The 17,004-nt window shown below is 41.6% G+C and overlaps 1 protein-coding gene across 2 annotated transcripts in view; it reads right to left on the bottom strand.

Annotated features, from left to right (window-relative positions):
• The window catches only part of tbc1d22a (TBC1 domain family, member 22a), a 127,178-nt gene that overhangs the window by 19,993 nt on the left and 90,181 nt on the right, over positions 1 to 17,004 (bottom strand). For both annotated transcript variants that reach the window (XM_053414712.1, XM_053414711.1), the window contains exons 13-14: positions 16,350 to 16,477; positions 3,730 to 3,825 (exon numbers count right to left, since the gene is read on the bottom strand). In XM_053414712.1, the coding sequence (XP_053270687.1) occupies positions 3,730 to 3,825; positions 16,350 to 16,477 (224 nt within the window). The remainder of the gene's footprint in view (positions 1 to 3,729; positions 3,826 to 16,349; positions 16,478 to 17,004) is intronic.

Genomic DNA, 17,004 nt, shown 5'->3' with positions numbered 1-17,004 from the left:
TCTAATGAACACACACACATACATATATACATACATACACACATATACGCGCACACATGCACACGCACATACATACACACATATACGCGCACACATGCACACGCACACGCACACACGCACACACACAGACACAGAGAGAGAGAGAGAGAGAGAGAGAGAGAGAGAGAGAATGTCTGTGTTACATTAGATACAGACAGCAGACTGGAAAACATAAACAAAAAGCGGATGAGAGCTAATTTGCTGTGTCCTGGCCAGGGGTAAAATGCCAGGATGACATTCGGCTGTGTCGGTTCACGAATGTCTGTTTTTAAGAGTGAATGCTTGTGAGTGTGTGTCTCTATGAAACTGTTTTCTCTTGTGGGGAACACAGATAAATCCAGACTCCTGAGAGTGACAAAAGAATCAAAGTGTGTCCCTGACTGTTGCCGTATTGATGGTATTTGTACAAAAAAAAAATGCACATTATCATGTGTTAATGAAGACAACGGGTAAATCTTGTAACGGCACTGAGATTGCATTAGCAGCATACAGCTTCAACACAAATCTAAAACAGGAGCTGGGAAGAAAACAGGGCAAATTTTACTAAAATGAGAGAAAATATGAAAAATGGGACATTTTGAAATTAAAGCCTGTTGAGTGAAGGCCTTGTTCTCCCTGCAGTCGAGGCCACTATTCAGTAATTCATGACATCCATAAAGACTTTTAACCATAGTCCTAGAGCAGGGAGAATTTCCTAAAGTTTCCATGCAGTATCCATGAGGAGTATGTACTCTTGGGCTTTCTTGATTTTTGAGTTTGGATTCCAGAGCTGCTTCTGCCAAAAGTATGCAGAGATTGTGGGGTGTGTGCCTGAGAGCATGTTGAAGATATCCACTGTGGACTTGGTTTTAAATTATTTGTCAAACAGCTGAAAAAGACTAAAACTACAAACCTTTGCTGACAGCTCTGTACTCGCTGTGGTGCCTCGAGCTAACTGCTAATGTCAAAATGCTAACACGCTCATGTCAGTCAGGAGATCACAAAGACAGTTCATCCCGAGGGCAAAATTAATGTGTGTGGCAAATTTCATTACCAATCAACAGTTGAGACATTTCATTGTTATTAGAAATATGCTGCTCATGGTGGCTACAGGAATAAAAGACCATCAAAGTCAACAATTGTCATCATCTGGGAACAATAAATGTTTGTAGAAATGTTGGAGAGATGTTTTCTGAAAAAGGGGCAATGTTGACCTCATGGTGGTGGTATATGAAAAGTCTTGTTATCACCACAGTTAGTCATCATATGGGCACAGTCAAAGTCTGCAACACAAACTGTATATACAGATGGAGAACGGATCTCCAATTCCTACCACTATCCTGAAATAGAGCTAAAATATCCAAATGCCGCCATTTTTTGCAACTGGAGCCAGAAGCAATAATGTCAACATAACGATGAGGCAAATATTGGAGGGTTTATCATCTGGGAATTATAATTATATTGACTGTACAAATATCCTCTAGAAGGTGTTGAATTTAGACCAACGTGATCGACTAACCAATTGAACAACATTACAGTCTCTACAGCCAGGCCGTTAGCATAAGAGAGGAATTAAGAAATTCATAGATTAAAGAGTTTTTCACCCCCGCAACAATATGATGTATAGTCTGAGGCCTCTCTGACAATCGTGGGTTCACACATTCGGATCATGCAAAAAATAAAACTGGCCTTCGCTGTCTAAAAGTTGATGGTGTTTAGAAGCTTCCTGAATTCATTATGAGTTCACGGTCTGCCGCTGTTGACCTCCCCGCAAGTTTTATCCTCTCTCAGCAAGCCTGTCGGGTCTTGTTCGAATGAGGAAAAATTTCCATTAATACGCAGATCTTCTATTAAGACCATTCCAACATGAGAGTGGACTCTCACTTTAATGCACAAAGGTTTGCAGAGATTTTCTGTGTGCATAGTTCAAAACGCTGCAGAAATCCATTAAAAAGAAAAGCAATCCTTGAGTTCAATCTGAAATGGAACTCATCGAAAAAATAATCGTATTTGATCTTCAACTAGGTGGAAATGCCGGGAGAGGCTGAGAAGAGTATAAAAGTAAGAACAGATTAGTCAGTTGATGTCTAATCTTCAAACTCTGACAGCCTCCAGTGTCTCACTCAGCAGGTGAATCCTCTTTAATCAGCTCGCCTCCTTCTAAAACACCTTCTTCATAGTCCTAACCCTCTGACTAGTGTTGCTTTTGAAGACGATGTCTGATTTGTTACGCGGTAGGAGCCAAAAAGAAAAAAATGCAGCTGTGGCTTGAATGTCAATATCAGCGACTCACATTATGCAATTTTATCAACCTTTGCATTAGCTGTAATTTTTGTATGCTTATTTTCTTTGAAACAACCACCTCAGGAATGTAACAGCAAATCTCGGATGTGCATGAATAAAAGTAAGAACAATAATACAACTACAAAGATAAATAACATTCTGAACTATGGCCAAGATCAAAGGAACTATGATCCAAGGTGTCACTGACCCTCATTGCTCAGACTTTGGAAAACTATTTTGAGTATAGTTATAACATGCTTTAAGATGTATGTTACTGAACCTAAATATAATTTTTCATTTTCTATTTAAATAAAACCTGCTAAAGTTAAATATAATAAAGAGATATGAAGCTTCTTCAGATTTTCTTTCTTCTGGTGTTTTTTACAGTTTTTTTGGGTAAGTGAAAGGTAGGTTAAACTTAAATATCAAAAATCCACGTTTGGTTTGTTTGCGTCCTTTCAGTAGCCTTTAAGACTTCTGTTTTGTCAAACTGCAGCCCAGTGCACAGGCAGATTTACCTAATCATCGTGAGCATTCCTAAAAATAAAATGTACAAAAAAGTCTGCCACACCATTAATTTGCTCTTCATGTAAAAAGAATAATGTGTTTGCTCTCTTTTGCTCTCAAGTATAATCTGTTCTTAATCCTACCTCTCTTGCTACCCTCTCATTACCACCCTGATCGTCTTCCCTTACACCTCCTCTTTTTCTCTCATCTTCACAGGGGTGGATACTTTGCCCATGGCAAAACACTTGGTAGTCTGTATAGCAAGTCAGCCAGAAGGTAAAACAGAGGATTGTACAGAGGGAAACGCTCTAAAGTTTGGGCTTTTTAGGTAATTAGGATAATCCAAAATAAAATAATAGGGCAATCTAAATAATAATAACAAAATAAACAAAAAAATATGTTGAAAAAGAACCCCAAAAAACCTTGAAAAAGTAAAAAAGACTCAATATTACAGTGCTCACAGAAGTAAAAAAAAAGAAAAAGGGAGGAGGAGAAAGAAGCCAAAGAGCAGCAATCATGTTTGTATGTGATGATATTCAGCTGTGTTGCTACTGTTAAGAAGCCAGATCCCCCCAGTGAGCTGGCAACCAAAGTCACCTTCTGGCAGCTGTCTACTGCCATCTACTAATGCACTCACAACGACTTTTGAACCCCACGGTTAATGACCAGGGCTGTAATGGAGAGCGATGTAGGCCATGAACAGCCTGGTGGACTCTGTTAAAGTGGCTTTCCTCTACACGGCCGGAGCAACTGAAATTAATTTACACACATATGAAGCTGCAGTATGTAAAGTATATCACCATCAGTATGAAAGAATGCAGTGTGCGTATCTTTACTCTGTGTGAATGCCAATCTGTGTCTCACTGCCAACTGGAAAGAGAAAGGTTTAATGGCGCCCCCTGTGTCTTGTGTGCGAATTACCTGAAAATCCCTCTCGTCTAGAATCTCTTTCCTCCACCTCACCAGGAAGGCCGCACACACGTAGAGGTGGAAATGGGAGAAGCCCTCTGGTTCGGCCTGGTGAGAGAAAGATGAAGACGTTGACAACAGGGTTTAACAATACACAGTCATAAAACAACCTTCATCTCAGCTAGACATAAAGACGGATTCTCAGTATATTCAGCAGTGTATCCCATTTATTATCTAGACTGTGGCACCTGCTATAATCTGAATTTTCCCGTTTCACAACAACCCAAAACATTATTTTTAAACTTCTCTGAAAGTGTGCTCTCTAACTTGGTGTTTTGCTCCGTTGCTGCATTGTTTATGTGTGCAGCGCTATTTGCAGCTTGCTCACGCTGTCGTCCATGAAGTTGTTACTGTCTACGCAGACAGTAGGATCTCATAGTTCCAGTTGCAGTTGTGGGTGTGCCCGCATGAGGCATAAAATGCATTTCCCTTCATCCTTATCACTCGGAAACAGCATGAGATGAGTTTGTGCACATTTTTTGTATTGAATGACTTCTGTGGGAAAAGCTGTTCAGAATATCTTAAGTCAGTGTTTTCATTGCTTTTAATTTCAAGAAATATACACTGCCATATACACACACGTGTGTGTTTATGGCAGAAAAACACATTTACAAAGGTTTCTGTCAATATTAAGACATTAGGAAAGCAATATCGACAAAAAATACAGACAAATCCCCTCATCTATGCACTGCTGTTTTTCTTTAAACACCCTGTTTGGCTCTCTATTTTTATGGCTCAGCAATGAATGAGGGGATTACAGAGAGGGAAAGACAAAAGATGAGATGTTCCTTTTTTCCTCTCTCTCTCTCTCCAGAGCCATATCACAGAGCAGATAATTACCAGGGCATTCGAATGGAAGTGAATTAGAAGAACATGCTCCCATAAAGGTTGGACACAAAATCCAAATTGCATCTTAAAACGTGACATTTCCTGAATGCACTCTGGCATGCTCGTCCAGGGGTTACGCTCCCCAACATGTTACTACAGCTTCAAATTCCTGGAATCACTGGATGTGTCTGTGTGTGCGGTCCCCAAACGTATCGAAATTTGAATCTTTCGAAAGCAGGCCAACCTGATGTGGCTACAATATCCATACTGGGAGAGAAACTGCTGGAAGTTGTCTTTTTAGTTACACAATCCACCCTAAAGGATCATGTGAGCACCGCTGGGCCTGTGTCTCAGAATAGTGTGATTTGCTCTTTTGGCAACACACTTCCTCAGATTTTTGCTCAAGCTCTTGACGTTCCAGATGAGGTCCAGCTGGTCAGCTCAGAGAAGTTGACAGGGTTGATTGCTAAAGAGATTGCAGAGTGTGTCAACTCTGTCCTTTCCATGAGCGTGGAAAGTGTGAAGGAAACTATTCCTCGTATCACACCTCCAAAAAGACTACAATATATGATTCAAAAAGCCGTCAAAATTATCAAAGAACTCATGAGGAATCTGAAATGTAAGTGTGCACCTTGTAAGAGCAGAAAGAAGGTCAGTCAGTCATCATCCTCATCCTCGAAGACAATCTCAGAAGACAGATAAAGTCTTTTGTCTGCAACATCCAAAACTGTCCAGGAGATCATTAAGGATGAGGTCTCTCAGTTCACCGAATCTTCTTCTGAAGAAATTTCCGACTATGATTATGAGCAGTTGGAATCTGGCTCCACTCTGGAGATTAAGAACGTTGCAGATGACGTTGCTGAGGTGATTGTGGATGACATCATGTCGCAAAACCAAGTTGATCTTGAAACAGCCCAAAGCTCACCCTCTCTGAAGAAAGTGTGTGGAAGGATTAAGACATGCGCTGCAAAGCAGTTTGCCCAAGCGTCCATTTGTCATATTGTGGAGAGACTGAATATCAAGTACTTTGAAAGCCCTGACAACCCTGCCTTTGACAAGGTTTTAAGTAGGCAGTCAATGCAGTCTGTCATGAGTGATATTGACGCTCTGCTTCCAACTGTAGTTGGTGAGATACAGCAGGGGCAGAATGTGTCTCAATGGATTGAGTATATTTTCAATGGTGAAACCCTTGAGTTAACCAATGAGCTGAGAAATATCCTCAACAATCACATTGATAGGATGAGACCCAAGATCACCTCCGGACCAAAGCGCATAAGCTTAATGGTTTTACCGCCACGTGCTATTCTATCAGCTGAAATCCTTGCCATGGTGTGGTGTTTCCTTGGAGTAATGAGGTGGTGGCTTCACACACAGGCAGAAACTCTCACTTCAAGGGTGATAACACATACTTTGGAAAAAGCTGTGTCAGAGGGCTCGATCGGTGGGGCCAGTCTGCCTTCGGCAGATAGCCAAGGGTCTGGCTCAGAAAGCGAGGTGACCACTTCTGAATTCACGGAAGAATACAGCGAAGAGCAAGAGCCAGCAGAGGACGGAAGAAAATTACCCATCAGGATAATTGTTATGAAGCTAGTTTTGAGGATCTTTGATAAAGCAAAGGTGTTGGAAACTCTCAGATCACCAAACGCCCTCATCGAGCGTCTGTTTGAAAATATATGGGTCGAAATCGAGGATGAAGATTTGAGATCACCCCAAAAATGATGAAACGCCTTGACAGTCATTTTCCAAAAAATCTGCAAAAAGTGGCACAGTGTTGTAAGTGTGCTTTTGGAATTGGAAATGAAAGGCCCAGCACTGGAAGAATATATTTTATCTTCCTTCAAAGATCAGCTTATGTCGCCAAGTTCCTGTGGATTTTTCTCCTTTTTTTGCTTCTCCAAATACTTTTCATTAAAAACTAATTTCTTTTAAAAACAATGTTGTTTCTCTTGTGTTTGGGCTTTTAAGACAGATTGCTCCTCTCTACGCCTCTGTCTAAGTTTCCTTTTGTTCGGGTTTCCTCCTACTTTGCCTCCCACTTAGTTAAACACAATACAGAATCTCCCAACTGAGAGTGTGTTTATGTGCATGTGTGAGAGTGAGAGAGGGAAACAGGGAAAAAGAAAAATGAAGGAGAGTTTATTGAGGTAATGGGGGAAAAGGAGGGTTGTTTGTGAACAGCGAGGCGTAGCGTGATACGAGTAAACTGGCAGGTGACTAGCTTGATGGTCTAACCTTGCAGCTTCAATCTAAACAACTGAAGCAAGCACGAGTGCGCACACGCGCACACGCACACACACACACACACACACAGATAAGTGTGACACGAGCGGCACATGGGAGCACAATGTTTATCAGTCCCCAAAGATTTGCACAGTGTTAATTTCCTTTCTCCTGTGTGTGTGTGCGTGTGTGTGTGTGTGTGTGTGTGTGTGTGTGTGTGTGTGTGTGTGTGTGTGTGTGTGTGTGTGTGTGTGTGTGTGTGTGTGTGTGTGTGTGTGTGAAGGCACCGGTGAACTCTTGTGTGAAACTATTTCTCTTTCCACCTCCCTACCTCCTTCCCTCTTTCTCGATCACCCCTCCATCTCACAAACTGTCACCTCCTTCATCGCATTGACACCCTCACTTTCTTGACTGTGAGAGGATACTTCACAAAGTACAAAGGGATTTATCTTATATTAACAAAAACTTGCATTAACAAGTGCTCTTGAAATTTTGATTTGCCACCTATCATTTCCATGGACATCCACCGTTAACTTGAAATCTATCCACTGCCCAGGCTACAGCAGGAATGGTTTCTGTTTACACCGTGTGACTCACTCTGCTGCTGGCCGCTGGAAAATGGCAGGAAAAATCAAATCTAAAAAAAGACACAAAACTACAACTCTATCACTTTCACTGAGAAAGTAGCTGAGGCACTACAGCATCAGTGGTCACGTCTTCATAGTAATGCTTCTCTTTTCCGGAAAGTCAGGGACATCTAAAATAAATTTCCATTCAATTTTTATGGACATTAAAAATGTGTGTATTTATTAATGCTCTAGAATGAATACACTTTAAAAGCAGAATATCTGTATTAATTCACTCTGGGCTTGACTGACAGGCACTACTAAAAGATAAAAGTGTTTGAAGCTCATTAGTGCTCAAAAGATTAGCCGATTAGCTCACTAACAAAAAATAAATCTCCCACTTTGGTAATCATTTTATGCTTCACATCAATTATAAAGCAAAACAGTTCCAGCTAATATGTGAGAATTTGAAACACTTAATTTGATTAAATAAATTTGATAGAATTGATTGCTCAACCCTGATTTAATGTTTATTAATACATTACATGCATTTATATTTTATGCCCAACTTGACATTCACATTAAGTTGTGGAAAGTTATTTGCGTGCATTATGAATAGCTTCTTTGGTCGTCGTTTAATACATGCTGTAAAGTCTTTGCTTAAAAATGTATTCCTGGGTAGGACTTGACACAAGAAAATAACTTTTCATATGAATGAACAATAATAAACATTGAATTGGCATATATTCTTTTTATTTTTTGTTGCTCTGATAGCAATTGATTTGTATGTCTGTGAAAAGTTCAAAGACACAGGTTTGTATAGGCTACCAAAGGAGCAATTTCACAGATTAGTATCCTATGCATTAATACATATAAACAAATTGTAGATGCCGGTGCCCACAGGCCATAGAGAACTGCAGAAGAAGGTTAATCTAAAAAGGTTTCTAGACCGATTCATCAATGACAAAAACACCCATCGGTTGCAGACTACTAATTATGCATTTCATCACAGTCATATTAAGACAATTCAAATCACCATATAACGAGAAGAATAGTGCTCCAAGGGTCACATTTGAGCTGCAAATTAGAAACAATGCTATTGGATTTTAAATTCTTTCAAGGTGTAGTTCAGCAAATTAAGAAATGTACTTGTTAGTTTCTGTTGAAATTGAGCTGAGAAGGTTGATAACACAGGAATGTCTCCCTGATAAAGAGCTAGGACCAGAGAGAACTTAATTCGTTTTTAAATCTGAGGAAACAAACAAACCAACCTACTATGATGTAGCTTTAGGTGGAAGGTGCATTTTGGAACTTTACAGATAGTTAAGCAGGCTCTAACTCCATGCTTTCTTATGCTAAGCTGAGCTTATATAAGCAAAGCTAAATTATTCTCACCCCAAACTTCAGTAAATGTACATGAAATATAGATAGTCCAATTTATTAAAAACTTTAAAAATCTGTAATGTACAGAATTAGCAAACAAAAACGAATAAACGTCTCTCCCATCGCACTCATCACTCTCTTTTTCCATTTTTCTCTGAGTCCACAATCTATCCCTCACATCTGGCCTATTCATCCACTACAGCTGCTTCGGACATTCTCATCGTTATGATTTACAAAATAAAGTTTGTCACAGGAGCCAAGGTGACTCTGTCAAACTTGTCTTTACCTCCTCCATTGTTATTCTATGTCCTCCTTCCCCTCCCCCCTTGTGTCAGGGCAGCCATATTGGCCCAGACAGGTGGGACTGTGACTGACAATCGCTGCTGATCAAGTAAGGAGAAATTGGGAAGGACACTGGGGGAAAACGGGTGACGGGGTAAAGGGAGAGGAGTCGATAGGGAGAGGAGCAAGAAGTGAGGGGGAGCGCATGAGAGACAGACAGGATGCAAGGCTAAAGGTGAAGAAACGAGGGAAAGGGAATGTGGAATGCAGAGTGAGAAGGAAAAGAGCAATGTCACAGCATGTTAAAACTGCTGCATCTGCTGTCTGATGAGTCTCGCCCCTCCAGAGCAAGCCGGCCTGATGTGGGACTAACCGACCCCAGACGAGATGACAAGGTGATGGTGCAGCGGGGTGATGTAAGATGATAAACGAGCAGGTTTAAACTGATGCAAGGATTACACGGATAGAATATGATGAGCCGCTTGCACTGGAGTGGCAGTTTTACAGCTCTTTTCATTTTATATGTATATGAACATGACTGTCGGAGTGATTGGCGAGAACTGCTACAAGTCGCACCAGTATTCTTCCATACAAACCGTCCCTTAGTGCTGCAAAGGGTGCGATGGTTCAGGCGTGTGACTGCAGGATGAATTTAAATACATGGCAAGGACCAGCCAGTTTGACTTGTAAATTATTTAAGAAGAAGAAACTGATGACTAGTAGCAAATCATGATGCCGTCCATTTAAAACTGAAAGCAGGAGGCTTGTAGAGGGTGAAGTGTTTTAGAGGAATGGCTCTAAATACATTCAAAATCTACTTCAGCACAGTTTTTGTTGGTGTGTGCTCCTCCGATGTGGTACCTCGCTTTAGGCTATGTTTAAAATTACCAGGCACTAAGGTTAATCACAAGGGATACAACAGCAAAAGTAATACAAATCTGAAATCCCACCTTGCCACGGCTTGAGTGGATTTGGGCTGCCTCCTGTTTCGGTTCCACCTCACTCAGTGTTTATGTGTATGATGAGTGAGGAGTCTGGTGGCACGTGCCGACGCAGCGGCCTCTCACAGACCAAAGACTTTTTTGTGTTTGTACATCTCACGTGCATTCAACTGTAAGGAAATAAAAATAAGAAAACCCCTTTTATGCAGCTCCAGTCACCAGGAGGTTCTTGAGATTGGCAGAGTGAGGACGATGAACTACACAGCTTCAAATAAAGAACTGCTGGGCAGGGTAACTTATTACTGAGCCAACAGGGGATCATCGCTGTCAGAAAGACTCATGGCGGTGGACTGTGTGTTTATATATCAACAAGGAATGGTGCACAAAAGCTGTATCCAAACACTGTTTTCCACCGCTGGAGTTAACGACTGTGAAGTGCTGGTCATACCAACAGCCAGGGGAGATGGCTGCTTTTGTTACTGTACCTGCAAGCGTTCAACAGCAGCAGCATCAGTGATCAGGAAGCAGCGCAACTTAAATCGTGCATATTTTAAGACTTGCTTTGACAAAATTCCCTCAGCACTAGCAAAGTTTCATACAAGAGGAGAAAACATATTGAAATGCACCTTCACTATATTCAAGTTGTTGCTGCTAATGTAAAAGTGCTCCGGACCCTCAACGATGTGTCTTTTACACATGTTATTGTTTGTTTACAGTTTTAAATTGTTATCTGGTATAGCTCAGATCTAGATTTTAGCACCTATGTTCCCTCCATGGAGCATAGGGGGGTCCATGAAAAACCACATTTAGTTTATCTGTGGCTACATCCATACTGTTTTAGTTCTGTATGATTAATCCTCCCTGTCCATATTAACACACCAGCACTGTGCATGCCTGGTGTTAACAGGAAGCAGATTGTCTTATTTGCACTTGGCTGCTCAATTCCAGAAAACACTATGAACGAGGATGTTTCAAAACGCAGCAGAGTGAATGCATGTACAGTGGATGAATGTGCGGTGTATGTTCAGTATATACAAGTTACATTCACGTGTCCAGAGCCTGAATCTAAAGAAAAGCCCTGAAATAAAGTCACTGGTGTCTAAAACGTACGGATGAGCGCACCCATACAGCACCTTAGAGTGAAAACATACAGTGATGAGGAAATTACAAACACTATAATGCAAGCCATTACATTAACGCATGGACATTACATTAACTGTGCAATTGGTGCTATCTGTGCTCATGCCATGCTGCGACAGTGTCAGACAGAGACGATAAAAGAAAAAGAAAAGAAGTAGAGAAATGCTGACGCTCATGCCAGTGGGAGTGTGACAGGGGGTCAGAGATATGAGGGCGTTTCTGGAAGATGGTAAGACTGTGTGTGCGTGTGTGTGCCTGTGCGTGTACTTGCGTGCATGGCCGGGGTCCTGACTACTGAGGCCTGTCTTATTGTTCAGAGTGACTACAGGGACAACCATTACAGTAGATGGAAGACAGAGTGGCAGAAAAAGTGAGGAGGGCCACTTCCCTCGGGAATGGTCGCAGTCTCTCTTTTATTCAGGTGGCAAGTAAGTGCTTTATATTGATATTCACGCCAGAATACATGTAGCCCTTGAGTAGTCTGATGATTGACTTTAGCACAACTTTGTGAGTGAGCTAAAGGATAGGAAGGTCTAAATGAAGCAATGCATTTTTAGAAAGGTGACTTCACCTTGAATATATGTACTTAGTTACTTGTCACCGCTGATTAAAGCAACACTACGTCACTTTGACTGAGCAACAGCGTCCTCTGCAGCCACATGCAGTGATTAATGCTGCCGGGCTCCATGTCTGAGTGATTAAGTTGTTTTCATGTAGAGACAAAACAAAGCGGGAGCTCTGACAGCGCAGTCCCACTCACTGAACTGAAACCGAGTTGAACAGTGGATATTACCCATGATCCCCAGCTTCCTGAACCAGAAGATCCGCTGCTGTAACTAACACATCACACTAGGTTTAGAATTCTTCATAATGTAAAAGTTTCCTCGATGTTGCAGTATATTCAAAACTCCCCTGTCTGGAATGCATACATAAGATCACATCTTACACAGTACATTAACACAACTTGACAGCTCCCTGCTCCGGGAAATTTGACCATCCATATAGAAAAAGAACCATGTTGAAGAAGCTGAAAATGTCACAGTATCCCTTTAACAGTCATGCTAATGCTGCCACACTGAGCTACTTGCTAATTTCATGCTCCATGCAACAGAGATAATTTGGTCCCTGTCTGTCGGCCCGTCTGTCGGTGTACGGGGGAAGAGAGGTGTGGATCTGTGTGTTTTGATGTGAATCATTCCTCCCTTCTGTCGCTTCCTTTTCTTAAGATAGTGATTAAATAAAAAAAGGGGAAAAAACGACACCAAAGGCAAAAAAGCACAAGGCAAAGAGGAAAAAGAGGGTAGGCAGAACAGCAAGAGAGGATGACAGAGATCTAGAGAAAGAGCAAAAGCAGCCTTATGCTGGATCGGGCTACGGAACAGATGGCCACGCCGCAGAGAGAGGACCACAACAGAGACATTACAACACTCAGGTTAAAATCTCCCTTGAAACACACACGCATAAACACAAACTCAGTCACAGAGGGCAAGGTCTTTCTGTTCATTATCTACATTTGTGAGAGACCAAACACTCGCTGTGCGTTAAGGACATTTGTCAAAACGCGCAAATTAATCTGCAGGAGGGGGAAAGCCAGGTTGTTTGGACGTGAACAAATAATGCATTTTTGAGTCGTGTTGAAAAGCCGCCAGTGCAACAGCAGAAAGAAAGAAACATGTTCGACTCAGAGGGAAGGTCGGCATGTTGAGGATACGAACAAACACAGGAATACACGCTGACAAGCAAAGGAACACGCGCTTACAGAAACTTACTCAGGATAATCTAGGAATCCTTGAGCGGAGAGCAAGCTGTCATAATTTAAGTGCACTGTCCCTTAAACTGAAGATTAGAAAAGCACTCATGTATTCACAAGGAGGCTGTGTGGTAGATAATACATGCTGTGGGCCCTTTTGTGCAGAAAACCCTAACATAACAAATCTAGCTGTCTGTTGAGGAGTGAGGTCAAGAGCTGGACATTAGGACAGCAAGGCTTAACGGAAGGATAGAAAACTAGAAGGGTAAGTGGAGAAGAAAAATAAGAGGAGAAGAGGTGGGAGGACAGTGGAAGAATTGCCGATGAGATGAAAAGAGACAAAGTTTTAAAAAGGGGAAAATAAAAGGGAGCTGAGTAGAGCAGAAGAGAACAGCTCCTTGCCGTCAGCGCAACTGAAAGTTTCATGAGTGGAAATGGCCTAATTCCCCTACCGGGGGTACGACTGGAGGTGAGGGACTGCGACAGAGCCTGCCCAAAAAGGTGTACGTGTGTTTCTCTGTTGTCTGGGAGGGTGTGCATGCATGTGTGTCGAGGCTGCGATCCAAACGACATTGTTAAGCATCAAATATTTAGAGGATGGATTACAAGAACAATGTGTAGCTGGGTTGCTGTCAAGTCACGACAAAGAAACAACGTTTAATCATTCATTCATTGCTTGGTTTATTTTCTTTTTGACTTGAGGTGGACTGAGTGCAATTGAGTGAAGTTTGTGATGTTATCCTTTCACTCTGTATTTCCTGGTTACAATCATGTTAATATGCTCCAACCACAGATCCTAAACCATGTGTTTTGTGTTTTGTCTCACTGGAGCAGGAAACCCAGAGAGGAACATGCAAACTTCACAAAGCTTGTAAGGAAACAATGCACGCCATTGTGGAGTTATGTGGTAATTTGATAATGGGATGATATCAAAATGACATCACTGAATATAATTAGGGAGCGCACTTATTTTGCAACAATTTTCAGTTTGGAGTCAGAAGATTACTATAATGTCTTGACAAGAGGCCTGTTTTAAACACACATGTGCTCTGTAAACTGAGGCTGCCCTGTGGTGTAGACGAATGCATCAACATACCCACTGTTCTGACATCAAGGTGTAAATTATCTTCTGAAAATGAGACGTGAACTGTGACTAAATGTCAGGACAAGCATGCATTTTCTCTCTTTAGGACACAAGCAGCTTTTGATGCTGTGAATCCACTTTAAAAGGCAGGACTTTCTTCATGTGTTTCTTGGTGGCTTTCACAGTTAATTGTTCATTGGAGTTGAATGCGTTGCTTTCCCTCCTTCTTTCTGCTTCACTTATGTCCTTCCATCAGTAGGACGATGATTAGATTGGTCGCTAAGCTCCTGACTGATGATGCATGGTGGAAAATAACTGCTTGTTACTATGGACACCATGCAGACAGCATGTATAATAGAGAACATTATACTGTAGAGCTGGGTCAGGTACAAAGAATTACTGGGTCATCTAGACTATATTCTAATAAGTAGTTATGTGTTCAAAATGGGATCCATTATGATGATTTTTTTTTTATGTCCGGATAATCCAGTATATCAAATGAAGGTTTTCCACTGTCTTTGTGCATGACTCAAATCCAGAGACGAGACATTTTCTCATCACTGACGCTTTTTCCCAATCCATTCATCGAGAATAACCTCAATATCAAGGAACCCCTCAGAGGAAATGTGTCAGACAACCTGCCAGCGTGTTAGCAGGACAGACTTGTACTGCACTGCACTATCTGAAACATAAAACACCTGCACAACGTCCTTATCAAGCTCTCTGCCACTCCAGATATTTTCCTCTCTGCTGCCAGCTGCCTGGGATTCAGTCACAACTAAACAGGAAAGACTTTCCCAGAATAGAGAGCCCAAGAGTTTCTAGTAATGATTTAGCATCAGTCCTGTAATCGACTGAAGTGCAACGGCTATCCGTGTTTGTAATGGATAACCGACCGGGAGGTTGGTTTATGGAAACATACTGCTGCTGTCGGGTCAATCAAAGTGTATTCCCTGAGAGAAATAGCTTCCCCTGGCTTCCCATACACTGATGCCCACATACGTCATGCGACTTGTAAGACACTCAGACCGGAGGACAGAGGACTAGTTTTTCCAGGTTCATGAGCATGGCACTGTTGCTGACCCAGCAGTTTTACGTCACTGAGAAGAAGAGAGTTTGGGGACAGGCTGGGACAAGTCAGATTAGTGAGACCAAAAATAAAACCGATCTGTTGGAAGCTGTTAAAAATTATACCCAGACCAATGTATGGGTTAAATCAGCCAATAGGCATATCAGGCAAAGCATTTATGTTTGCCGATATGCACCGATAAATGATTGTTTTTTTCAGAATATCAAAATATCAAGCCTCAGACGAAAGGGTTTGATAACGCCATCTTTGGAATCATTGCAATTATTGAATATACTCTATGTAACGGCCAATCGAAGTTGATCAGGCTCTATTATAAATTTTAACAGTTTTCTTTTCGGCTGGTTTGACTTCAGCAAGTGATTCGAAAGACTCAAAGTTTTCGTCAAAAGCTTTAAAACCCACCTGGTGATGTGAGAACAGCTGCAGACACTGTTGTCGAGATGACAGCAGGAGGGAAACGTTCTACATATGTTTGTGCAACCACCTGGCACAGTGTGCCACCAATGGAGAAGTGTATTTTAAGCCCTACCTGGAACCTCTCTGTTCTTCCTCTCTCCGCTCTCCTCATCGAATCACACGCTTTGACCTGATCACATGTCTTACACTCTCAACCTCAGTGTCAACTGGAAAATCCATTATATGTACTCAGCTCATGGCCTGGACTACCCACACATGTCCCGGCATATAAACACATCCCGTTGAATCAATAGCAGACATTAGTTGTTATTAACGCCGACCGAGGTTAACTATCTGGCATAACCCTAGGTGTCGCCTATTAAGCTTTGTGTGAATGTGGAAGGGCGGGGGAATGAACAGGTCCAGATGTGTTTGAATGGGATTAAGATCCTGCTAATTTACACATCTAGGTCAACACAGTAATAGGCTTTAATTTGACACTTTGTCCATCTCTCACACTCACACACACAATCACACACACAACATTTTTACAACAGCTCAAACCTTTGTTCCATGCATGAATAAAGATACTGACATCTTTGTTTGATTTCAGAAATAACTAATCCTCCGTAATCCCTCAACCGTTAATCTCCAGAAATGTTTCATTCATATTTATAAAGCTCTTACTTCTATATTACACTTGTGTCCATTCCCTGTAGTGTTCCAATATATTAACAGAGCAGTATTTGACTCCATATGTGATAGCACCGAACAAATCAAGTAGCAACTGTGTGATCTGTGTGTTCGAGTTGAGCAGGCCTCACGCAGAGCCAAACACAAATTCACAAATGACAAACAGCAAAATAACTGTGGCTTTGCTGCGTGTGCGTACCTGGTAGGTGTCCCACAGTCTGATGGTGCAGCGCAGTGGCAGCTCCCTCATCAGGAGGTTGTTCATCCAGCGGAAGGCAAACTGCAGGTACTCTACCTCATACTGCTGCATGTGGCGGTGCACAGAGTCTACAAACAAATAAAAAATACAACTGTTACACTTGTGTATTAAGATTTGCATGTTGCACATGTTTTTAAAGGAAATGGTGGATTTGAGAATGTCTGCAAGGCAAGCAAATATCTGTTAAGCTCTTGCTATAAAAACAGTGACAGTAGGAAGTGTGTCAATGAACAATTTCATTAGAATGCTCGTCTCTGTTAGCGATTGCTGTAGTCGTACACACACACATAATAGAGATGTAATTACAGAGCAATCAAAATTGTCCGGGAAAGGTTACACACCAATTTAGGAAGTGAACAGCCAGTGCATTCACTGTTGGATAAAGCTTGAAAGCAATTGCGTGTCAGCCCACTGAGGAATGGCGAGTAGGTCAATGGCAACCAGAGTTGATGACAGAAGGCACAGTCTGTATAGGTGATGTATTGTGTGGGTTTTTATTATTTCGCTGCTTCCATTCAGGGATGAATAAAACGGTTTTAATTTCTGACCTGTCATAAAAGGTCAGTTAGTACAAAGCCCCTGTAGCTTTTAGCAA

Source organism: Pleuronectes platessa, chromosome 22, assembly GCF_947347685.1.
Source record: "Pleuronectes platessa chromosome 22, fPlePla1.1, whole genome shotgun sequence".
In the NCBI taxonomy this organism is placed as follows: domain Eukaryota; kingdom Metazoa; phylum Chordata; class Actinopteri; order Pleuronectiformes; family Pleuronectidae; genus Pleuronectes; species Pleuronectes platessa.
Note: the sequence above shows the minus strand (reverse complement) of the source record. Positions and strands in the feature narration are given on the sequence as shown.